This window comes from Oncorhynchus gorbuscha, linkage group LG21 (genome assembly GCF_021184085.1).
Source record: "Oncorhynchus gorbuscha isolate QuinsamMale2020 ecotype Even-year linkage group LG21, OgorEven_v1.0, whole genome shotgun sequence".
NCBI lineage: Eukaryota > Metazoa > Chordata > Actinopteri > Salmoniformes > Salmonidae > Oncorhynchus > Oncorhynchus gorbuscha.
The window spans coordinates 26,164,789-26,190,348 of NC_060193.1; the positions used below are offsets into that span (position 1 = coordinate 26,164,789).

The 25,560-nt window shown below is 44.3% G+C and overlaps 1 protein-coding gene across 7 annotated transcripts in view; it reads right to left on the reverse strand.

Moving 5' to 3' along the window:
- Window positions 1–5,840: 5,840 nt before the first annotated feature.
- The window catches only part of LOC124008629 (nuclear factor 1 B-type-like), a 78,046-nt gene continuing 58,326 nt past the window's right edge, over window positions 5,841–25,560 (reverse strand). For 4 of the 7 annotated variants that reach the window (XM_046320088.1, XM_046320091.1, XM_046320086.1 and 1 more), the window contains 6 exons: window positions 24,851–24,982; window positions 24,357–24,535; window positions 21,155–21,296; window positions 20,908–20,990; window positions 14,776–14,864; window positions 5,841–7,088 (listed from right to left, as the gene is read on the reverse strand). In XM_046320088.1, the coding sequence (XP_046176044.1) occupies window positions 6,953–7,088; window positions 14,776–14,864; window positions 20,908–20,990; window positions 21,155–21,296; window positions 24,357–24,535; window positions 24,851–24,982 (761 nt within the window). In that variant the 3' untranslated portion in view covers window positions 5,841–6,952. The remainder of the gene's footprint in view (window positions 7,089–14,775; window positions 14,865–20,907; window positions 20,991–21,154; window positions 21,297–24,356; window positions 24,536–24,850; window positions 24,983–25,560) is intronic. The other 3 variants (XM_046320087.1, XM_046320092.1, XM_046320093.1) reach the window with 3 other exon arrangements.

Sequence of the window (25,560 nt, forward strand, 5' to 3'; positions counted from 1 at the left end):
TCTTTTATAGACCAAATGAACTCAGCTCGGTGCTCAAGGCCAGGTGCTAGTTTCACCTTGATCAGAACCATGGCATGTGTGTCTCCACAGCGTTCTGTCCCAGAGCAAATGCGGCGGCAGCCATTTTTGTTTTTGCAGTGGCTTATCTTGTGGGCACAGCGATGGGGGTTTTGATGGCAGATGATATTGTAGAGCATAGCAATGGGGTTTTGGTTGGCTTTAATAGGAGTATTTGCCTGCTTTGTGCCTTATGCAATGTCCCATTAGGTCTGTGTGAAGGGCTTAGGAGTTCAATGTTTCATAGTCATGGCCAGTGTTGGGGGTAATGCGTTACAGTAAATATATTACTTTTTGCTGTAACAAATAATATAACAGAGTACTGTTTCAGTTTGAGTAATAATATTACAGTTACTGATCAAATATAGGTCGTACTGTAGTTACTTTGTTACTTTTGTTATCATTCCCTTCCTATTACAGTTATTGATCCAAATACATATTTGTGATGATTATTATTCCCTGTTGGTGCAATATTGAAAATCCCCCCCGCCCCAGATTCTAATTGTTTTCGTCCTAAGTCCGACGTCCTCTCGCCAAGGGAGATGAAAAATTGTGTCTGAAACGTTTTCTCCGCTTGGAAGTACTCCAATTACTTTGATTGGTTAAGAAAGACAAATGGAATATAACTGTTAAACGTCTACTGTGCCCATGGTGAGAAACACCTCCCCACCGCTAGAAACACAACTTTCAATCTCTTGAAGCACCTGCAAAAGTAACACGCCAAGACAAAACTCGTATCGATAGACCCCTTGATCACTGCTGCTGGAGATAGCTGTAGGCCTGCCTCATCCAAACAACCAAGGCTGTAACCCAGGGAAAGCTGAACAAGCTTGTAGCTGGGTGTATAGTAGATTTTGTGTCTGTAATTATTAGGTTACTTGTGTTGGTGTATAGGCCTACATAACATTGACATTGTTCTGAGTGAGGACACGCAGCATTTTGGGTGTAACGTCAAAGTTATATAACGGTTAGTGTAACTAATTACACTAGACACAGAGAAGACATGATACCACAGACATTTTTGTAGCATAGCTCATTTTATTGTTTAAACAGTTTTGCATAGGAAATATATCCGCTTCCAGTAATTGACTGCAGTAAAAACAGCTGCTAGCAGTATAGGCTGGATATTACAGTAACAATCACAAAAAATGTTGAGCCTTATTTACATTGATTTTAATCTTGTGGCAATTTTAGCCCCTGCACCAAATGTAACCATCTCAAAGGCATTTGCCTACTGCTTTAATGTTCTAAAATCAATAAAAAAAGAAGGGATATCAAGGCCTTCGCTATACAGTTCACAACGGATACCTGTGGTTCCTAAACTGTAAAATAACAAGATATAAACAAAAAGATTTCAAAAGTTCTCTAAAACATACATTCAATACATACATAGACCTTTTGCACACACCTGCAGTGTTACTACAATTCACTACTGGAGACTGTTACATTATTTCGTTGGTGTTGTTGTTGTTGTTGTCTTTTTTAATTCGCCTTGAAGTGATTCGCCATCGTAATAATGTGTGCGCAGAGGGAGTAAAAGTGCCACAAGACCCATAAGAAGTCAACCCTTCGGAGAAGTTTGCAAGCATTTGTTTCTAAATGACATTAGTTTACATAATGTAGCAATTGACAATCCAAATAAATACATTGTCCAAATGACATGTACACATAGTTTTCCCCCTCCAAGAGCAAGCATGAGACGTGTGCACCCAGTTGACCAAGACCTTCAAATGAATGAAGCACAAAAAAAACGATCTTGTGAAGCCACATCTCAAACCAAAACAACAAAAGATTTGGGAGAACACGCCAAGGCGCCCCAAACATACCACTTCATTTTAAGTTGTTGAACTTTTTCAGATTTCAGATTTATTAACAATGGACACTCCACTGACTCGGTGAGCTTTATAACAGGCACTGAATTAATAATATATTTTGTTTGGTAATTAATAATACATAAAATGCTGGTTTTTATGTTTCCTGCTTACAACAACAACCTGATGTTAAAAATCAATACATGGAACACGTCTATTGCTTGCGTAAATACACACCTCCTGAAAGCGTTTTCGGCCATCCATCTGTCCTCTTAGACCCTAGAGCACTAAACATTCAGTAACTAGAACTACACAGATATTGCATGATTGCCACTGGTCCTCCTTGCATAAGGTACTAACTGAACGGTTGACCATGGATAGCTTTCAACAATCATAACTGAATATTACTCATCTCTACCAAGTCTTTCTTATCTGTAGGCCTACATGTCATTCTGTGAAAATGGTTTCACCTCTGTACATACTGTCCAGAGATGATCAAATTAAAGTAGCCCTTTGAAAATAAATATTACCTTAAAAAATGTGTGCAACAAAAAAAACTGCCAATACCTGTACATCTATGAAAGATATACCATGAGTGAAACACTGATATAAAAGGTCTGGAGAATCTAAGGGCAATTTCTATACGAGTACTTGAAGGGCTTGAATCAAATGTAGGTTAAATTATGGAAAGTGCAAAAATGTGTGATGCCTGTGGGCCACAAAGGACTTACATCAACCAATCCTCGCAGCGGAATTACTTGCTTGATGTTCCATACACATGCCTGTTCCAAAACCCTAATAGACATATCAAAACATTGTCAAATGCTAGTGCCAAACTTCTCACGGATTGTTGCATCATCCTGTAATTACGATTTTTCTGAGAGAAACGCTATACGGCACATTTCTAAAGGAGGACTTACGTACGATTGACACAACACACTTTAGCACAGTAGAACAACCTATGATGTCACTTAAGACGTTACCCTGGTATTCACTGGTGGTAGGCTCAAATCAGGTGACTTTATTGTAAAGTGACATGAATAGATATCCCCTACCGTTAAACATAGAACCCCAATCAAACCTCTATTTCTCTCGCTCTCCGACATGGATTCAAAACCACATAATCACATCACACTCTGTACTATGGCCACACTAACAAAAACAAGAATTTAAAATATTACTGAAATGTTTCCAAAATGGAAAGTTTATAAGCACTAAACACAATTTTAAAAAACATATTTTTTTTTTTACATTTTAGGGTTCTGTATAGGATACTTCCCCTAAATACAGGAATATGGAAAATTGATAAAATACTTTTATTTTCGATTATTTGGGGAAAGCTGGAGAGTTGTAACTCAAGTCCTGCCTCCGCAACCAATTTATTGTTTTTTCTTTTTTTCATAAAATGGAATTGACTCATATTCCCCAAAATGTTTGAAAACATCTACAAACAAGGGCGTCAAAGAAAGAATCTTGAAAAAGACTACAGTGTACAAACTCCTGCCTAGAAGGCAGGCTTCTCAATAGAAATACCCTCGTCTTCGCTCGTTGTGTAGTTTCACCCTCTCTATCCCTCATACATTCTCTCTTACAAGCACACACATACACATACTCACACGTTCTCAAAACACACATTACCCACAAACGGACCCCAAAGGACTACTGCTATCGACGCCGCCACAGTATTCACCTTTGTATACACACAGTCTTCTACCCACATTTTCAACACCGCATCTGACACGTTTCTATCACACTTGACTCGGGGAAAATGTCCTTCAGTGGGGTCTCCAGTGGCCAGAGGCTGCAAAGCACTTACGTTTTCACTCAAAAAAAAGGCAGAACAGTGCACATAGAACGGGGGGGTGGCTTTTGTTTTTGTCATGTTTTTTTTTTTCATTCTTCACAAAATCAGAATAAGTGTCTTGGGTGAAGGAGGAGAGAATAAGCTTGACTTGAGTTTAATACGTTTTCTATACTTTCTGGCAGGTAACAAAACAGGTGACAAAACATCAGTGTGGATCGTGTCTATTTGAGCTCTAAAAGTCCGTTATCATAATACAAAGTGGGAGAGTAATCATTGGAATTCTTAATGCCCCGTATCGTCTGAGATTTTGATTTTGTTTCTTATATGTACGACTTTTCATCTTTTATTATTATTTATTATATTATTTATTATGAACAAGTTATATATTTGACGCAACACACTTGGGGAAGACGATTAACCAATGCCTATGTGCTATGCAAGGGCTCCATCTTCATCTTCTTCTTCTGGCCCTACAGAGTACAAGGAAAATAGTAGATATCCTTCCTCTGTAGTCCATAGCTTATTACATGATAAAATACGAGGCTCCCCATAGCGATAAAATAACTCCCCCCCAAATGGGTAGAGTTATCCCTGGGATTTATACAGATCTAGTGCATAAATTTGACTACTTCCAAATACTTCCTGTATTCTGATTTGACCGGTCTCACAAGCGTTTGTCAGTTTGTTGATTGTAGCACATGTGTAACAGGTAACTTTATATATAGTTTAAGGCATCTACTTGGGAATTGCACACAGCGACTGATAGAATGGCACAGATGATTGTTAAGGGTTAATGCTAATATAGCTTCCTGCGTACAAGCGGTATGAGCAAAGTGTTGGCTTTTCACAAGTACGCGGTATGATTTCAGTTTGAAATTGTGGGCCTGATTAAGGTTAATGTGAATATTATGATTTTTTGGGGTGAAATGATTGTCACACTCAAGTCAAGCCGTCTCTCCTGTGAGAACGAGCTTAGTCAATCTCACATGCTAGCACCCCAGATGGGAAGTTGAAAGAAAAAGAGTACATTTTGTCACAGTAGACAGATCAGTGACTTTGCAGCCATATGAGACCAACGGGTGCATTCTTTACAGACAAACTGTAAGGTTCGAGAAAATACCCCCTCCCTCCCTCCCCCACCAAGAATTCAAAACACACTGAAACACGTCTCTCCATCTCTCAGTACACTAAAAAAGACCTTATCATACACTGCATCGAAAGCAGTCCCCACTTTGGTCAATTAAAAAAGGAAAACAACAACAACAGCAACAACAACAACAAAAACAACAATATCAACAAAATAGATGCATTACAATAGTCTCCAAACTAGCCTCTAATAGTTGACGTATCTATAAGCGCTACCTACATAGGCAAAAGTTGGTATTGCATAATTTTCATACATCTGAATTCCTCCCTCCCCGATAGTAACTGGAAGATGAAAAACAAAAAAACGAAATGACAAAAACAATAACAAAAATGAAAGGTTATTAAAAAACCACCGAAAATACTGAAAAATAATGATGGTTGATTATAAACTTTAAAACGGCGACGATACACAGCCTTGATATGCAACGTAACTGTGAGATAAAGTAGTAAATGAAAAAGTTACAAATCAACAATGTCACAATTGTCATTCAGAGTACAAAACAATTATCTTATCATAAAAATGTTAATTTCTTTTCTATAATGGTAATAAATGCAGCAATAAAACAAGTGTAGTGATGTCTCTATGTTCAAAAGGCAAGGCACGTAATGTGGACTAGTATGTCATCGTGCAAATTAAGAGTATTGGAGAGATTTGTCATAGAAATATATCTGGACTTGGAGAGAGGCCAAGGCAATAGACCTGCCGTGCACAATCTAGATTTCAGGGACTGACACCACTGTATCTGGGATGTGAGTGTTCAAGAAGCAAAATGTGCAACCCTCTGCAACCTTGAAGGTTCAGGGTTGCACAAAAGTGTAGATTTTTTTTGTGACATACACATACATTTTTATGAATGACTTTAACAGCCTGCATTCTTCTTCTTTTTTTCCCCTCGTCAAGTCATATTATAAACACAAGCTTCATAAGCTGATGGCCAAATGCATATGTTCTTGATTTCAGATGCCATTTTATACACTACGTGTGTTTCAATAAAAAACAATTTTTAAATGTCTTTTTTTTCTCTCACAATAAATAAAAAGCTCCCCATGAGACTGAGTAGGGCTTAATAGAAGTGCTGTCTTGTTCATATTCAGTTCTGCACAGGTAGCTTAATGCGCACCTTCAAACACATCCCTGCATTTCAGGCTTAGTATTCTTTACTTTCCATATTTAGATACACAGAAATGCGACTGAAATCAAATCAAATTTTTGTTTTTTTTAAACCTTTTTACGTTTATGTATTTAAAACAACAAAGTTTCATATTTACCCTCCCTTCCTTTAGAGTCTTAGGGCTGACAGACATAGCTTCCCTTCAAAAATTCAATTGCACTTGCCTCTTTCGAGATTTTTAGATAATTTTTTGTCTTTTTTTAAAATCCTTTTCTAAAGGAGATACGAATTCTTAAAAAACGGGTCAAATCTCTAACCTAAAAATATAGTGTCTTTCTCTTCTTTTTTACCATAGTAAGAGTTCACAACTCTAAGGAGTATAACTAACTTTTAAGTGGATAGCAGTACAGAATCAACAGGATAACGAGTTTCAGACAAAATAAAAATTGTATCACAGTAAATTGAAATCAAAGAAGAAGAAAAAACACTGAATTCACAATTTGTTCCTATGGTTACATAGTCAATAGTTTGACATGGGAGCCTCTTCTGCAGAAGGGGTAAAGGTCAGAGTTGAATAACTTACAATCGGGTAATCTACTACCAGCCAGCCTTTGTGTGTTTCAGATCACTTCCCCTGTTTGTAAACCAAGGTTAAAAATTCCCAACAACAGAATGAAGAAGAAGACCACCACCGTCAGACTAAGAGTTGTCATGCTAAATATTAAGGCATCTAAATGTTTTTGTACAGAATACGTCACAGCATTTTGAATGGAAAGGCTCTTCTCACACAATGACTGACTGGCATGGCATAGGGTTAAGCTAGAGCGGACCGGATCAGATTCACTCCAAACCAACTCAAGTCTTCTTGGCCAATGTCCCGATGGGAGGAGGGGTTTGGGGAGGAAAGGGTGGAGGGCAGGGGGGGGGGGGACAAAGGACAAACGCAATTGTTTTAAGTGCTGCTTGCTGATTATTTCCCCCGTTGCCGACACTTCTCCCCCCCCCACCCCCTCGACGGGTCTTCAGTTCTCTGCCTCTGTGTGGAGGAGGGGGGGCTCACCAATGATGTTTATGCTGTAGTTCTGGTGGACATTTGTTGGCAGAATCGGAGTCCCGTTCGTGACTTGGAATGGAACTAAGCTCGCCCAGGTACCAGGACTGTGGAAACACAACAGAGAGAGAAGGAGAGAACAGAAGCGGGTTTTGAGTCGCCTGCATTGAGCGTCGGAAGCTTTTGAAAGCATCAGTAGAGATAAGACAACAGCACCGATCAGATGCTCTACACGCACAATGATGAAGTGCTCTGCAGCAAGTCATTACATTTGCTGCATACTGTAACACATCACTATTAAATGAACCGTTACACTTTAGAGGGATAGTCAGCTGGGGGGGGGGGACAAAAGGGTTTATTCATAGTGTTAAAAACCATATTCAACTACCCAATTATTTTGTTAGGTAGGCAGAACACAATTCTGAGTAATTAGCATAATGTGCTGTTAACATCCGTCATTATTATCGTCATTAATATGTACCGCCAATCACATTTCTACGAATCAGATTCTATGGCAATGTTTAATGAATATCCCCTAAAACTATTTCAACAAAATGTTCATGCAGACCATTTGACAACGGCATGTCCCAAGTCCACTATAGACTCATCCCTCTCACCCAATCACTTCCCACCGGGCACAGACATCGATTCAACGTCGATTCCACGTTGGTTCAAAGTAATTCCCTTGAAATGACGTGGAAACGACGTTGATTCAACCAGTGTGTGCCCAGTGCGTTTGCTTTACCCAGGAGGAATGATGTAGAGGCCTTATGTCTAGTCTAATCAGTCTATGGTTCGAGGGGGACACAGTCAGACAAAGCGCTTCCGGTGTTTTCCACCGATTCCTCTGAGAAGGATGTCAGGCGAGGATCACACCTAATTCCATATCAACAGACCCTCTCCATGTTGATCAATGGTGCTACAGAAGGGGGGGTGGGGTTCTTTACAAATCTGCCCAATCCCTATTCAACGCACACTAATGCAACACAACACAGCGATTGTTCGCAGGAGGCGCAAACCGAAAACGCGGTCTGCCTGCGAAACAAACAGTGTGTTGTTCTCAAGGGGCTCAATGATACGTACATGTTGAATAATTAATCAATTACCCCCACCGCTCGCACTACATCTGCAATACCTGTCTTGCACAATTGCTACATTATAGGCCAACACTATATACAGAGCCTAGTACACAGATAGACAGGAGGAGGATATAGCGTTTTTGGGGTGCAAAGAATGAGGGATATGTTTGAAAGGTAATGTAGGTTAACCAAGTCCCTCCACTGTTTCCATGCCGATGTAAGACTTCCTCGATAAAGAAAAAAAGTAGATTATTGTTGTCAGTGGGATAGGAAGACGAGCTAACGGGGGAAGAGGAGACCCCCCCCCCCCCCCCGGGGCTGTCCCATCTGACACGACTGTCTGTCTCCGTCCATGAATGGTGTCCAATGGTCTGGTCTGCATTTCATATAAGACACTTCTCCGAGTGGCTCAGCCTCGACTAAAACCAATGGGAAACACATATTCAACACATGTTTCTAAGGAGATCAGACTCAGAAAATAAAACAAGAAAGGAAAGAGTGAAGGAGAGAAGGGAAGGAGAGAGAAAGAGACTAAGAATGAAAGAAAGAAAGGGGGTTGTATAAAGGGTTAAAACACCAGACAGGGGTTATTTGGGCTGGGCTTCTTTCTCCTCCTCCTTACTCCCTTCTCTTTGGACCCCTTCCCTTCATCATTCTCACTCTTAATTTCTCTCGCTCGCTCTCTTTGCTTCTAACTCTCGCTCTCTCTCTCTCTCTGTCTCCAACTCTCGCTCTCTCGCTCGCTCTCTTTGCCTCCAACTCTTACTCTCTCGCTCGCTCTCTTTGCTTCTAACTCTCGCTCTCTCTCTCTCTTTGTCTCCAACTCTCTCTCTCTCTCTGTCTCCAACTCTCGCTCTCTCGCTCACTCTCTTTGCCTCCAACTCTCTCTCTCTCGCTCGCTCTCTTTGCCTCCAACTCTTACTCTCTCGCTCTCTTTGCCTCCAACTCTCACTCTCTCGCTCGCTCTCTTTGCCTCCAACTCTCGCTCTCTCGCTCGCTCTCTTTGCCTCCAACTCTCGCTCTCTTTGCCTCCAACTCTCTCTCTCTCGCTCGCTCTCTTTGCCTCCAACTCTTACTCTCTCGCTCGCACTCTTTGCCTCCAACTCTCACTCTCTCTCTCCCTCCCTCTCTTTCTCTCCATCTCTTTGCCTCTCCCTCTCTTTGCCTCCAACTCTCTCTCTGCCTCTCCCTCTCTTTGCCTCCAACTCTCTCTCGCTCTCTTTGCCTCCAACTCTCTCTCGCTCTCTTTGCCTCCCACTCTCTCTCGCTCTCTTTGCCTCCAACTCTCGCTCTCTCTGCCTCTGACTCACTCTCTCTCTGCCTCTGACTCACTCTCTCTCTCTGCCTCACTCTCTCTCTCTCTCTCTGCCTCTGACTCCCTCTCTCTCTCTGCCTCACTCTCTCTCTCTCTCTCTGCCTCTGACTCACTCTCTCTCTCTGCCTCTGACTCACTCTCCCTCTCTGCCTCTGACTCACTCTCTCTCTAACTCACTCTCTCTCTCTGCCTCTAACTCACTCTCTCTCTCTCTAACTCACTATTTCTCTCTGCCTCTAACTCACTCTTTCTCCCCCTCACTCTCTTTCTCTCCTGCCAAAAACATCATCTGACAGGAAATGAGAGATTACGTTTTTTCCTACCTTGCTGAACAAAGAAAGCTCAGAGCAGGCTAGTTCCCTGCAGCATTCTCTTCTTCCCTCCTCTCTCCCTAGCACACACACACCCCCTCTCTTTCTCTCCCCCTCCGTGTCCAACTCTAAAGGCCTTCTCAGGTGAAGACATAGTAGACACATGAAAAGGTACTATACAGTCCATCACACTGTCAATCCCATACAATTACATATAGAATCACAGGATCTCTTTAGTCAACCCATATTACTATTATATTTCTCCAAATGACTCTTTGTATACTAAAAAGATGGCGTCTATGTTTGAGTTGGGGGATGTCATTCATTAAGCCCAAGTTCCCTTCCCCAACGCAGGTCTGCACGTGGCTTCACACAATCACTCATGAGAAAAACAACTTTCCTCATGGTCACAACCCTACCTTTACCCATGGACTCCTTTAGCCCTATCTTAGAGCTCCACAGCCCCAAATCACACTAATTCTCCTCCACACAAGCGGAGCTCCAGTGTCCAGTTGGCTTCATTTAAGGATTAAGCCATCGGAATTAGATTATCTAATGGCATCTTAATGGATTGCTGACCCATTTCCTGCCCGAACGGCATCATGCAAGTGTGGGAGTGTTTTATTTTGGGTCCTAGCGTGAGGGACTATATAAGACGCAGAAGTGGGAGCAAGACAATACAAACCACATGTAATCTGAATACAATGGCACTTCAAAAAAACAGTGCATTCAGATTCTCAACCCAATGAACAAACCTTCGCTAGGGAAATGATGGCATACGTCCACTTTCTCTGAGATTGCTAGTGGGAAGGAGCAGTGAATGCATTAGGTTTAGACAGACAACAGAAAATCAATGCAAAGTCTCAATTGTCCACGAAGGGGGGGGGGGGGGGGGGGGGGGGGGGGGGTGCACCAGATTATTTCGACTGTCAATACTTCGCTGAGAAGAATACAGAATAACTCATCTACCCCCCCGGGATTCAGATGACCAAGACGTCTCTCGGTCTGAGGTGTAAGTAAATGTTGCAGGTGGCATAAACTTTCATGTCGGGGTCAATATAGTGCCAGGTGCCCTATTGTCTACTAAAGTGTTCTACAGATCTTCGGGAACATTTGAATTCCATTTCTGTCGGACAGACACTGAAGCTCACCCAGCTCGTTATGCTTTCGATTTCTGGAAAATGTCAACAGAAGACAATAAACCTGAGCTATTCTCTCTTGCGGTCTTTATCTTTCAGGAGGCAATACTGATGATTTAATGAGCTCTCTTACAGACAATATGGAAACCGTTTTGGAACCACAATTCACTGCATATATATATATATACGGCAATGAATCTGAATTCTGGTATCCTGACGGTGTTCGTGAATCAATCAATCATGTATGACAAGAAATCTGTCATTCTTTCACTGCAGCTCTCATTTCTCCTATATACTGTACAATCAGGAGGCGAGCCTCTGTTAGTCTTGTCTGAGCAGCGAGAGAGAGCAGCAAGAGAAAGAGAGAGAGAGAGAGGCCTCCATGCAGCTCGGGCACATATTTCCTCTTACCTCCACTGGTCTATTAGGAGGCCTTGAGAAGGGGCTCTCAAAAAAAACCTGTAACCTCACAGAGGGCAGAGTAGGCCGGAAGGAGGCTTTAAGAGCACACACGCACACATTCTCTGATAGACACGGCCCTGTTTAAATTGAAATTAACACGTTTTCCAAGGAGAGAGAGAGAGAGAGAGAGAGAGAGAGTGAGAGAGAGAGAGAGAGAGGGAGATAGAACTAGAGAGAGGGAGGGAGGGAGAGTGGGAGAGAGAACAAGAGAGAGAGAATCAGAGAGAGAGAACGAGAGAGAGGGGGAGAGAGAGAAGGGGAGAGAGAGAAGGGGAGGGAGGGAGGGAGGGAGGGAGAACGAGAAAGAGAGGGGGAGAGAGAGAGAAAGAAAGAGAGAGGGAGAGAGAATGAGAAAGAGGGGGAGAGAGAGAACGAGAGAGAGGGGCAGAGAGAGAACGAGAGAGAGGGGGGAGAGAGAGAAGAGAGAGAGAGTGAGAGAGAGTACAAGAGAGAGAGAAGACAAGAGAGAGAGGAGAGGAGGAGTGAGGGAGTGAATGAGGGAGGGAGGGAGGGGGAGGGAAAATGAGAGGAGGGAGAGAGAGAGAGAGAGAGAGAGAGGGGGAGGGAGAGAGAGAAAACGAGAGAGAGAGAGAGAGGGGGGGGAGGGAGAGAGGGAGAGAGAAACGGGAGGGAGAGAGAGAGAGGCGGAGAGAGAGAGAGACGAGAGAGAGGAGAAAACGAGAGAGAGGGAGAAAGAAGAGAGATAGAGAGAGAGAGAAAGAGAGGAGGGAGTGAGTGAGGGAGGAATGAGGGAGGGAGGGAGGGGAGGGAGAAAATGAGAGGGAGGAGAGAGAGAGAGAGAGAGAGAGAGAGAGAGGGAGGGAGAGAACTAGAGGGAGGTAGGGAGGGATGGAGAGAGAGAGAGGGAGAGAGAGAGAGGGGGAGAATGAGAGAGAGAGAGAGGGGAGGGAGAGAGGGAGAGAAAGAACGGGAGGGAGAGAGAGAGAGGGGGAGAGAGAGAGAAGAGAGAGAGGGGGAGGGAGAGAGAGAGAGAATGAGAGAGAGAGAGAGAGAGAGAGAGAGAGAGAGAGAGAGAGAGAGGAGAGGGGGGGGAGAGAAAAACGAGAGAGAGAGAGAGGGGAGGGAGGGAGGGGGAGAGAAACAGGAGGAGAGAGAGAGAGAGGGAAACAGAGAGAACGAGAGAGAGGGGAGGGAGAAAACGAGAGAGAGGGGGAGAAAGAGATAGATAGAGAGAGAGAGAGAGAGAGAGAGAGAGAGAGAGAGAGAGAGAGAGAGAGAGAGAGGAGAGAGAGAGACTAGAGGGAAGTAGGGAGGGAGGGAGAGAGAGAGAGAGAGAGAGAGAGAGAGAGAGAGAGAGAGAGAGAGAGAGAGAGAGAGAGAGAGAGAGAGAGAAAGGGAGAGAGGGAGGAGAGGGAGGGAGAGAGAGAGAACGAGAGGGAGGGAGAGAGAGAGAGAGAGAGAGAGAGAGAGAGAGAGAGAGAGAGAGAGAGAGAGAGAGAGAGAGAGAGAGAGAGAGAGAGAGAGAGAGAGAGAGAGAGAGAGAGAGAGAGAGAGAGAGAGAGAGAGAGAGAGAGAGAGAGAGGAGAACGAGAGAGAGAGGGAGGAGGGAGGGGGAGAGAGAGAGAGAGAACGAGAGAGAGGGAGGGGGAGAGAGAGAGAACGAGAGAGGAGAGAGAGAGAGAGGGGGAGAGAGAGAGACGAGAGAGGGAAGAGAGAGAGAGAGAACGAGAGGAGAGAGAGGGGGAGAGATTGAGAAAACGAGAGGGAGGGGGAGAGAGAGAGAAGAGAGAGAGAGAGAGAGAGAGAGAGAGAAAGAGGGGGAGGGAGGGAGGGAGAGAGAGAAAATGAGAGAGAGAGAGAGAGAGAATGAGAGAGAGAAAGAGGGAGGGAGGAGGGAGGGAGAGAGAGGGGGAGAGAGAGAGAGAGAGAGAGAGAGAGAGAGAGAGAGAGAGAGGAAGGGAGAGAGATAGGGAGGGAGGGAGAGAGAGAGAAAACGAGAGGGAGGGAGAGAGAGAGAGGGAGGGAGAGAGAGAGAGGGGAGAGAGAGAATGAGAGAGAGGGAGAGGGGGAGAGAGAGGGGAGAGAGAGAGAGAGAGAGAGAGAGAGAGAGAGAGAGAGAGAGAGAGAGAGAGAGAGAGAGAGAGAGAGAGAGAGAGAGAGAGAGAGAGAGAGAGAGAGAGAGAGAGAGATAGAGAACGAGAGAGAGGGGGTTGGGGGAGAGAGAGAGAGAGAGAGAGAGAGAGAGAGAGAGAGAGAGAGAGAGAGAACGATAGAGAGGGGGAGAGAGAGGGAGAGAACGAGAGAGAGAGAGAGAGAGAACGAGAGAGAGACAGAGAGAGAACGAGAGAGAACGAGAGAGAGAAAACGAGAGAGAACGAGAGAGGTACGTGTCTCTTTAAGTAGGAAGAGGAGTGGGGATCGAGGACAAAGCCGGAGAGCTGGACACACTTGGAGGTGGAAAAGAAGGGCTAACTGTCTCCTAAAAGCAGTTTGAGACTCAAGTACAACCAAACAAATAAGTTACTCCGCTATGGGCCCTGGTCAAAGGTAGTGCACTACATAGAGAAGAGGGTGTTCCATTTGGGATGCAGATATAGTATTTATGTGAGCTGTCACACCGCCGAGGCCTCCAACAGATGTTTTATGTGTGCTTAACTTTCCGTGACACACAAGCCCATCCAACCCAAGGACTTTCTAAGGCTCGGAGCAAAAATGAAAGATAAATATGTGTTGTGTTGGGGAGAGAGAGAAAGAAAGATAGAGACAGAAAGAAAGAAAGACAGGGATCACTGGTTAACCATTTGTGACCTGCTATTCTTTGGACGGAGAAATAATTTCCCATAAATCTAAGACCCAGTCAGACAAATAAAGTCTGCAGCACCCTGTCACAGATTGTAGTATACACAGGCATGCTCAACGATAGCAGAATACCCCTTGATAATGTCCAGTAACACACACAAGTGAACAGGTAAGGTTAATCCTACTCTATCAAGGAACTAACACACTCCAAATACCTTGAAGGTCTTATTTGGCACTGTTATTGCTTGGTTGACATTCCTCTGGCAGTCTATGAATGATCATAATGACTACACTGTATCTACAACAAATGAGCGGAGGGTTAAGAGCCGACTGGGATAGTGAGTGATGTTCAACAGATTGTGCACATTCTTTATGGGTATGTTGTGGTGGCAGCAATGAAAGGAATGCAGAAAGGTGAGGGTTGAACCCTTTGTCTGAACATCTGAAAGGGTAGATTTTAATCAAGGTATGAATGATAATACTTACACGGTATATATATATTGTGTGTGTGTGTGTGTGTGTGTGTGTGTGTGTGTGTGTGTGTGTGTGTGTGTGTGTGTGTGTGTGTGTGTGTGTGTGTGTGTGTGTGTGTGTGTGTGTGTGTGTGTGTGTGTGTGTGTGTGTGTGTGTGTGTGTGTGTGTGTGTGTGTGTGCGCGTGTGTGCGTGCTTCATCAGACAGTTTGCAGACAAGTGATAGAGAGATTGTTTGAAATAATGGAAACGTTACCTTTGCCAAGCAATCCCCAAAGTATCCTCAGTGCCACTGGGGCCATAATGCCTGCTGTTTTGATTCATGGTCCAGTCACATATCCTCAGCTGTCAATTAAAACCTGGCAGTCAGACACGGAGCCAGTAGCACAAACTCTCACAACTCACTTTGATATCACTTACACAAAGTTACTATACAATGTGACTAAGGAAACAAAGTCATGCATGCAAACAAAGCCTAAAGCAGAGAACTTAGAGCAAACTGGCCTACGCCCAAAATAGGCCTGCGCCCAAACTATGACAGATCTGGTTGTACCTAAACATAAACACATATGATACGACAGTCATTATCATTCAGTAACATTAGATCATCGTTCTACAGTTAGAATATAGGGAAAGAGCATGGGAGAATTCCGTCACAATTAGTACTACGTTTCTAATCTGACCTGGAAGCAAAGAAGGGGTTAGTTTACAGGATGTGAGTCATGTCAAAATGGCAGTCATTTAGCTACTGTATAAGGCAGTAGTTCCCTATGGTTAGCCTATGGGGCCATGCATTCCACAGGTTGCATGCGTGTTGTTACTGGCTACTATGTGCTGTCCATTGCTGCTCTGCATAACGCCTCATTGAGGCCTATTCTGTCTTTTGTAGCAGACATATTCTAGTGTAACTGTCGCCATATGGAAGTAGCAGTATTATGGTGAAACTCAGGTAGCTAGATGAGATTGTAGAACGTAAGAAGGGCTGCTGGCTTGTCTCTAATGTTCTACAAAAAGAACACACACACACACCTTAATGTACACTTACACAAAACCAACACACATGAATCCCACATTCTCCTATCCCATGCATTATTCACACGCACGTATCCACAATCCAGTGGAGAGCCATCTCAGCCAATACCCAGCTAACCTTGCACCTTTAGTCAACACAATCAACACATCCATTTGGTAATGCATTGTGAGAAAGTGCCTCGTGAGCAATCTCCCCGCCGCTGTGGCAAACTGAAGAGCTCTTAAGATGGTTTAATCATACAGTATATCCTCACACACTGAATATTCCAAACCTACTTAGGGATGGTCGATAACATTAGCCACCTGTACACACAGCCGCGCTGAACGGTTAGCCACTGCTGCACTACACCTGGAGGTGAACGACTGATTTCCTCTAGTTCTTGTGTTTATCTTGTGCGTATCGAAAATGTGGAAGCATCTGCCGAATTAACTAGCCAATGGTAAAAACAAACTCCCCCCAAAAAACGTGCACACACACACACACACACACACACACACACACACACACACACACACACACACACACACACACACACACACACACACACACACACACACACACACACGCGCGCGCGCGCGCGCACACACACACACACACACACACACACACACACACACACACACACACACACACACACACACACACACACACACACACACACACACACACACACACACACACACACACAAGGGAGGATATGAACAGAGGCCGTCACTCAATCTCTTAAAAATCATATAGACTAATTCTTCCAACACCAAGGCTCTACTACCAGCAGTGAATGGTTAAGTCTCCAGCCTTAACCTTCTACTAGTAACAGAGGCCAGGATGCTGTACACACCACACAGCACACCAACACTGCCTCTACACTACCCAGCAGTCTGCTGCTCTGCTCTGACAAAGCTTTGAGCATAGAGAACGCACTGGCTGTCCAGACGCTCTACCAAACCCCCCCCCCCTCCTCCTCCTCCTCCTCCACACGCTCTGTGCCAGGCCTGCCAGCACTCCTCTAGGGGGGCTCGCCATCTGTCTGCCGGCATTGCCAGATCGCAGCGGCAGGGGTAAGAGGGACAGGGAAGACGTCGCCGGGGAACGTTAGGGGAACGTTAGCAAAAACAGATGCAGGCAGAATGGGGATTAGCAGGCTGCCTTAGATAATACCAAATGTCATCTGATCACCGAACGTTCCCACTGGAGCACATGGCGGAGGAACAGTCCCTTTAAGGGTTAACCAAGGAGAAGACATGAATCAGAGGGTTTTTCTTCTTCTTCTTTCTCCTCACCGATTTTCCACTAAGGAATTGTTGTTTGGAAGGAGGAGGGGTGTGGAAGGTGTGTGTTTTGGGAGGGGGAGGGGGGTTGTAGAATAGGCCCTGGGGACATTGGGGGTTCTGACTACACTACACTATCTCTGGAATATCGCCTGTGACCGCATCGGAAACACGACACCTTAAGTCGGTGAAACTAATCCACCTCGTACGTCTCCTCTCTCCACCCAACCGGCCTCAGAACAAAGGTCTGCCTTAAAACACACCGGAGGAAAGTGTCAATGCATCTCATAACTCCACCAAATAATGACCCAGAGCCGGGTTGACTGACGATAACAACAAAGGGAGAGTATCTATGACATTGTTTACTCCACGGGGAACAGTGGCCTAGTGTCATAGACCGCAGGTTAAAAGACCTAGCTTCGTCGGTTTAAATCATCCTGAACCACAGAACACACACGCACAAAGCCGGACTAATATAAGATTAGCATGATGAATGGCTATTGCATTGCATTTCCTCCAGGTCTGTTTCTGCTCATTTAGTATCCAGTGGCCGTGTTAGAGTAGAGAATACTATGTAAACTATACTAAAAATAGAATATTATCAACTATTGTTCTTAATTAACCTACCTGGTTAAATACATGTTAAACAAATGAAAGAGATCTATCAAATAAAAAAAGGGGTCTTATTTAGTCTAGCGGCCGATGAGACAGGATTGGGTTCAGCTGCTGTTTAGTGAGTTCACTGACAGAAGCAGCAAGGCTACTAAAAAAATGTGGCACATAAACTCCACACACGCATGGACACACACGCTGTCCAAAAGAGTCCTCCCAGCTACAGAGAGGCATAGCATCGTTAACAAAACAGCACATTTTCTGCCTGCTCTACCAAGCTGCAGGGAAATACAGGCCGGGCTTTGTCATTACACTCAACAGGAACAGAGTAGAAGAAAAACCACTGATTATTATGTAGCTGTGTGCAGATGCATTAAATTAAGCATGGTTGGAAACACTTGGCCTCGGACCAGCGTGTGTGAGTGTGTGTGTGTGTGTGTGTCTGTGTCTGTGTGTGTGTGTGTGTGTGGGGGGGGGGGGGTGTTCATGAGGAGGGACTAGCGCTCCAAGCCTTCATTTTTCCACCCTCGCCAACCACAATGCTCCTAACCTCACACACAATTCAGCGGCCACATCTGCCTGGTCTGGCCGCCGGGACGACCGCTCGACGCCAACAACACCAAACAGTCCGGCCCTGGCCTGTATCGTACACTGCCTGTTCACGTGTCTCAGGCTGAATACTGTGACTTTCAGAACAGCATGTGCAGAACAGCACACATTTTTGAATAGGTACTGAACCACGACGGAGGAGTAATTGACATATTTGTCTGTCTTTGTTTGCACATTCTTACTTTTGTACTTGCTTTTGAAACCATTATGTTGTTCTTCAATGGACTACGGAATGAAGCTAAACAAATTGCATTTAAGGGAATGCTGGTCTCTTTTATATATGCCTGTGATGCCTTATTGGCTTACAGCAAAATATTTGTAGAAAACTGTAGAGCACATTACACCCTCATCATATTACTGTACTTCTATTTACTTCCTGCCTCATACCGAAAATAATTAGGTAAAAAGATATTTCTAAATATGAATTATATACAGTATGTGGAATGGTAAAAAAAGGTGCCCAAACACTCCCCTACGTATTTACAGTGCCTTCAGAAAGTATTCATACCCCTTGACTTATTCCACATTTTGTTGTGTTACAGCCTGAATTCTAAATGAATTACATTTGATAATTTTTGCTCACCCGTCTTACACACAATACCCGGTATTGACAAAGTGAAAACATGTTTTTACAAATGTTTGAACATTTATTGAAAATGAAATACAGAAATATCTCATTTACGTAAGTATTCACACCCCTGAGTCAATACACGTTAGAAATCCCCTCTGGCAGAAATTACAGCTGTGAGTCTTTCTGGGTAAGTCTAAGAATTTTGCACACCTGGATTGTACAATATTTGCACATTATTCTTTTAACAATTCTTAAAGCCTCTGTCAAGTCGGTTGTTGATCATTGCTAGATAGATATTTTCAAGTCTTGCTATAGATTTTCAAGTCAATTTAAGCCCAAACTATAACTACTGTAGGCCACTCAAGAACTTTCAAATGTTGTCTTGGTAACCAACTCCAGTGCATATTTGGCCTTGTGTTTTAGGTTATTTTCCTGCTGAAAGGTGAACTTGTCTCCCAGTGTCTGTTGGAAAGCAGACCGAACCAGGTTTTCTAAGAGTCTTTTCTGTGCTTAGCTCTATTCTGTTTCTTTTTATCCTAAAATAATCCCTCGTCCTTGCTGATGACAAGCATACCCATAACATGATGCAGCCACCACCATGCTTGAAAATATGAACAGTGGTAATCAGTGATGTGTTGTGTTGAATTTGCCCCAATATAACGCTTTGTATTCAGAACATAAAGTGAAGTTCTTTGTCACCTTTTTTGCAGTTTTACTTTAGTGCCTTATTGCAAACATAATGCATGAGCTGACAACTTGCCCGAGCTGACAAGGTAAAAATCTGTCGTTCTGCCCCTGAACAAGGCAGTTAACCCACTGTTCCTAGGCCGTCACTGAAAATAAGAATTTGTTCTGCCTAGTTAAATAAATAAAACATATTGATCCATGTTCAGTTTCCTATCACAGCCATTAAACTCTGAAACTGTGTTAAAGTCTCCGTTGGCCTCATGGTGAAATCCCTGAAGGGTTTCCTTCCTGTCCAGCTAGTGGGTGTATTGATACACAATCCAAATGAATAACTTCACCATGCTCACATGCTCAATGGGATAGTCAAGACCTGCCCCCCACCTACCAATAGGTGCCCTTCTTTGTGAGGCATTGGAAAACCTTCCTGGTCTTTGTGGATGAATCTGTGTTTGAAATTCACTGTCGGATCTAACAGATAATTGTATGTGTGGGGGTACAGAGATGTGGTAGTCATTCACAAATCATGTTAAACACTAGTATTGCACACAGAGTCCATGCAACTTATTATGTGACTTATTAATGACTTATTAAGCACATTTGGACTTATTTAGGCTTGCCACGACAAAGGGGTTGAATACTTATTGGCTCGACACATTTCACCTTTTAATGTGCTGTTAATATCTAAACACTTCTAAGAACATAATTCCATTGACATTGTAAGGTATTGTGTGTAGGACAGAGACACAACATCACAGTTGAATCCATTTTAAATGCAGGCTGTAACACAACAAGATGTGGAAAAGGTCCAGGGGTGTGAATGCTTTCTGAAAGCACTCCATTAGGACAGGGAAGCTGAAACATTTCAATGTGTCTCGATACTCCAGCATTTGGATTTGGGATCAAATGTTTTACGTGAGGTGACAGTACAGAATGTCCCTTTTTATTTGAGGGTATTAACCTGCCCGACCTATTTGACCGCTTAAAAGTGAAAGCGTTTCATGTGTCTAGTCGCCCTATTTGAAGGTGTCATAAGTATTTTTGAACAAATTCATTTATTTGTATTTGAAGTCCTCAAAAATGTTGTCTTTGGCCCCATATTCCTACATGAAGTTTGTGACTGTTGGATGCATTTGTGGTTTGTTTTGGCTGTTCCGAAGTATGTTGCCACGAATAAATCAGACAAGTGAAAACAGATATGTATGAAAATACCCTCAAATAAAAGATGACATTCTGGACTATCGCCTTATATGAAATAATAATAATAATATAATAATACAGTTGATCTCAAATCCCAAAACGCTGGAGTATTGTGCCAAAAGAGTTTTAGCTTCACTGCCCAAATAGATACGTAGGGGAGTATATGTCTTCAACTATACCATTACAGTGCATTTCCTGTCACTTACTGGAGCGAGCATTTTGAGAAACAGTTCATTTCACTTCTCAGACTCCGCGTGCATCTGTGCGAGAACCGACAAATAAGGTCTCACTCTCAGATAGAACGAAATATCTCCGTGGTCTCAGATCCCTTCTGGAGAGGCTGAGAGGAAGGAAGGGAAGAAGGGAAGGAAGGAGAGGATGTGAAAGAAGAGTAGTGGTAATGTTTCTCACCTGTTGCTGGTGAAGGAAGGCCGGATCTCTAGGGCTCAGTCCTACAAAACGATTGGCTGTGGGGGTGCCCGGTGCTGAGTATCCTGGAGGAGCAAACACACAAAGACAGACAGAGAGACACATAGACACAATGAGAAAATATTACATTGATCGATTCTTTATAAAGTGAGCAAAATGGAAACTACTACAGTAATGGGGCACAGAAGGGTTTTGCAGTGCCAGGAAGAGAGAAAGAAAGGGAGCTCACCGTTGTACTCACCTTCTGATGTGATGGGCTTGGTGTCGGGCATGGAGAGCGAGACGGGTCGCACTGTGCCATGGTGCGGAGAGGGGGCCAGGACTGGGGTGAAGTGGCCTGGAACCTTCCCCACCTGGCCACTGCTATTAGGCTGGGGGGGGGCAAAGACAGGGAAACAAAATAGAGGGGGCAGTTAGTGACAACTCCTCTACTATTTAAACTGTGGCCACTTGACAAATCCCACTGGGCACAGACGTCAATTTCATTGAAATGACTTCGAATCGTTAAAGAAAAGAAACAACAGTAAAGTGTGTTTTACAGTATTGTTTGCACAGTCAGTTTAGTGCTGTTTTGTGTGGGAAAATGTCGCCCTCACTTGACACACAGAGAGAGAGAGAGAGAGAGAGAGAGAGAGAGACAGAGACAGAGACAGAGACAGAGAGAGAGAGAGAGAAAGGGGGCTGATAGTAGGGGCGAGGATGATGGAGGGAGGGGTCCAAGGAGAAAGGAGTATGGAGGAAGGGAGAACAGCCCCGCCCAAATAGCCTGTGTAGATCATCTCTAGTGTTTTAAGAGTGAAAAGGAGCTAGTGGGAGCTACTCTTTCAGACTGCGGGAGACAGCCTGTGGTGTATTGGGCTCTTCGGCGCCCCAAGTTCAAACCTCAAATAGGCCTTTATGAAAAAGAATTGTGTCCACAGGGTTCCTTAAAAATGTGAATAGAATGTTTAATTAGAGTGTAATATAATCTGAGTTAAAGCAAGCATAAAAACATTCTGGCTGCCGTCCATGGGATTAGAAGAGCTGTTTTATTTGCCGAGACGCCCTCCTCTGCAAACCCACACACACACACACACACACACACACACACCGACACACACACACACACTCCCCCTTCTCCCATCCTGCACTGTGGAGGAGAGGGGCCAGTAATTCCGCCAAAAGAGAGCAGAGGCCCCGGCAACGGCAAATATTTACGGCCTTTATCATTCCCTGTGGTTTTGTCTGAAGTAACAGTCCCGGGCCGCATAGATCCAGCCTCGTCTATGAGCCCATTGTTTTCAGTGAGAACAGCGGGGATATAAAACTCACATAAATATCTCACGGCTCTCTCATCTCTCTATGGTTGCCCCCCCCACACACACACACACTCCCAGCACAGTGACACAAGGCTTTAGTGTGTACCCAGTTAATGTATAAAGTCTTCTCTCAGGTTTATCAGAATTCATTATAAAAAAAAAACTGTATTATGACCCTCTGTAATTATATTTGTTTTGTGAAAAAGGGCCTGGATTTTCTTTGGAATATTGAGTTAGTGGTTTTTACAGTGTATATTTTACATTTAGGCTCTTCAAAATAGACCTATAGCGTATTTCAGTTAGGTCAGCATTCAGTCATTGCATGAAGGAATTTTCCTGCACTTTCAAGAGTGTTTAGATCATAACAGCAGCATATTCTGAATGGAGGGGGGTTAAAGTTCACACTTGATTAAGAACCTGGCTGAGAAGTCACCCGGTGAGTCCACCGGCACTGCCAATTCCTCAACCCTGTGTCAACTCCCTCCATCCAACCCTGTGTCAACTCCCTCCATCCAACCCTGTGTCAACTCCCTCCATCCAACCCTGTGTCAACTCACTCCATCCAACCCTGTGTCAACTCACTCCATCCAACCCTGTGTCAACTCACTCCATCCAACCCTGTGTCAACTCACTCCATCCAATCCTGTGTCAACTCCCTCCATCCAACCCTGTGTCAACTCCCTCCATCCAACCCTGTGTCAACTCACTCCATCCGACCCTGTGTCAACTCCCTCCATCCAATGCTGTGTCAACTCCCTCCATCTAACCCTGTGTCAACTCCCTCCATCCAATGCTGTGTCAACTCCCTCCATCCAATCCTGTGTCAACTCCCTCCATCCAATCCTGTGTCAACTCCCTCCATCCAACCCTGTGTCAACTCCCTCCATCCAACCCTGTGTCAACTCCCTCCATCCAACCCTGTGTCAACTCCCTCCATCCAATGCTGTGTCACCTCCCATCCAACCCTGTGTCAACTCCCTCCATCCAATGCTGTGTCAACTCCCTCCATCCAATGCTGTGTCAACTCCCTCCATCCAACCCTGTGTCAACTCCCTCCATCCAACCCTGTGTCAACTCCCTCCATCCAATGCTGTGTCAACTCCCTCCATCCAATGCTGTGTCAACTCCCCCCATCCAATGCTGTGTCAACTCCCTCCATCCAATGCTGTGTCAACTCCCTCCATCCAATCCTGTGTCAACTCCCTCCATCCAACCCTGTGTCAACTCCCTCCATCCAACCCTGTGTCAACTCCCTCCATCCAACGCTCAACTCCCTCCAAATGCTGTGTCAACTCCCTCCATCCAATGCTGTGTCAACTCCCTCCATCCAATGCTGTGTCAACTCCCTCCATCCAATCCTGTGTCAACTCCCTCCATCCAATCCTGTGTCAACTCCCTCCATCCAATCCTGTGTCAACTCACTCCATCCAACCCTGTGTCAACTCCCTCCATCCAATGCTGTGCAAAACAAATGTGCCCCAGAAAGACTAGTGCTGTGAAGACACTATGTGCAATGATTGAACTAGTCTTCTTAACGATTATAGACATTGTCCACCCGTTTTCATGTGTCAAATGTTATAAAGCACCCAAATCCCCCAAAATAATTCTCAAGGTGAAGGATAACTATTAAGATTGCCACTTAAATTGGAAAGAGCTCAAATAATGTACAGGAAAGTGGCATTTGATCAACATTCAATTGTTGTAAAAATGTCAAGGCACAATTGTATTGGGCAGGTATCATTTTTGACATAAACAGTACATTATTCAATTGAATAGTTGGTTCATTAGAGAAAAATTTAATTCATTATGAAATTAAATGAAAACTCAACTGATACTTGATCCAATCATCACATTGAAAAGTGTACCACAGTATAGCCAAACTGGTCCGCTGTCCTTTAAATACTCGTAGTGTTAAATATCCATTGTTTTTCATCAAACGTTTGCCACAAAACACATTTTCTACTAAAATCCCGAACTTCACATCCAATCATATCCCTGTTCACAAACACTGTCTGTCAGTCAGGCCTACTGAGGAGAGAGACTGTACACAGTCAAGTTCTCTTAAATAAAATAAGAGAAATAGGAATGTAGCCCAACCCGACTCCCCTCCAGTGTGCTGCAGTTCACACTCACCTGGCTGCTCTGTGGGCTGGACGGGTCGTAGCTGGGCACGTAGCTCTTCAGGGAGTCAGGGGGGTTGAGATGGGGCGGGTAGCGGATGGTGGGGTGAGAGAAGTAGGGTGACGGGGCAGGGGGCAAGATGGCCGAGAACTGAAGGGGGGAGTGGGGTGGAGGGCTCCTTGTCGATATAACTAAGGGGATAGGAAGAGGGAAACGGAGAGAGGAAGAAACAGAGAGAAACAGGGGAAGACAGACAGACAAGACAGACAGACACATTTAGAGAGGGAGGGAGAGAGAAAAACAAACCATTGAAAAATACACTAATGGAGAACAAAAATGTACACATTACAATCCCAACTAATTCAAAGGATTTTGGGGGGAAGGCTAAAGGGGGATGCATGACAAAAAAAACACTTTCAGTTCAATCACTTTCTTGTGGAGGTCACTGTAGGTCACTGAATGAGCACTCTAGACTTAGTAGTGGGGCAGGTGCTTAGCCTACTCACCACTGTGTCCGACCCCTGGGAGTCCGGGGTGGTGGTGCTGGGGGAAAGTACTCAGTCTGGAGGAGGAGTCCTGCGGGGAGGTGGGGCTGAACAAGGGCTTCTCTGGCTTCTTCATGGTGGGAGACGACATGTCTGGAGGAGAGGAAACACATACACACCTGGTTAAGGGGGGGGAGGGGTTACCTGGCAACCACAGAGCCACACACACAGACGCTGACAGAAGTAGCATCACTGTTCTTGCTGCGACATCTTTGAAACATACTCCGATGCTGTGGCGTGATGGCAGTCATAGTATAGGCTTGCGATCGCTTTTGACATGTTTTCTCATGCCTATATGCAAGGTACTGTATGACAATAGGACTGACCATGAAAAAGAATGGACTCCGAGACCTCATGTTCTGTGACAGCAGCCGCTCTCCCCTGACCGTGGGTCAAGCTCAAGTGTCCCCGGCCTGTCGCAAGACCATCCTTCCTACCTCTCTCCCTCCCTCTCTCTCTTCCTCTCTTCCTCCCCACAATAGAGAAGAATCCACCTGAAGAGGGAAAGGTGACTCATACCAAACCAGGAAAGGGACAAAGACCTCAGGAATCCAGGGGAATTCCCCACTCAGAATTTTGTAAAAGGAAGCAGCTTAAGTCGTTTCAGGTTTTTTTTTTTAGCAACATGAGCAATACCTCAGACAATGGATGGATCTTTCATTTTTTAAAGA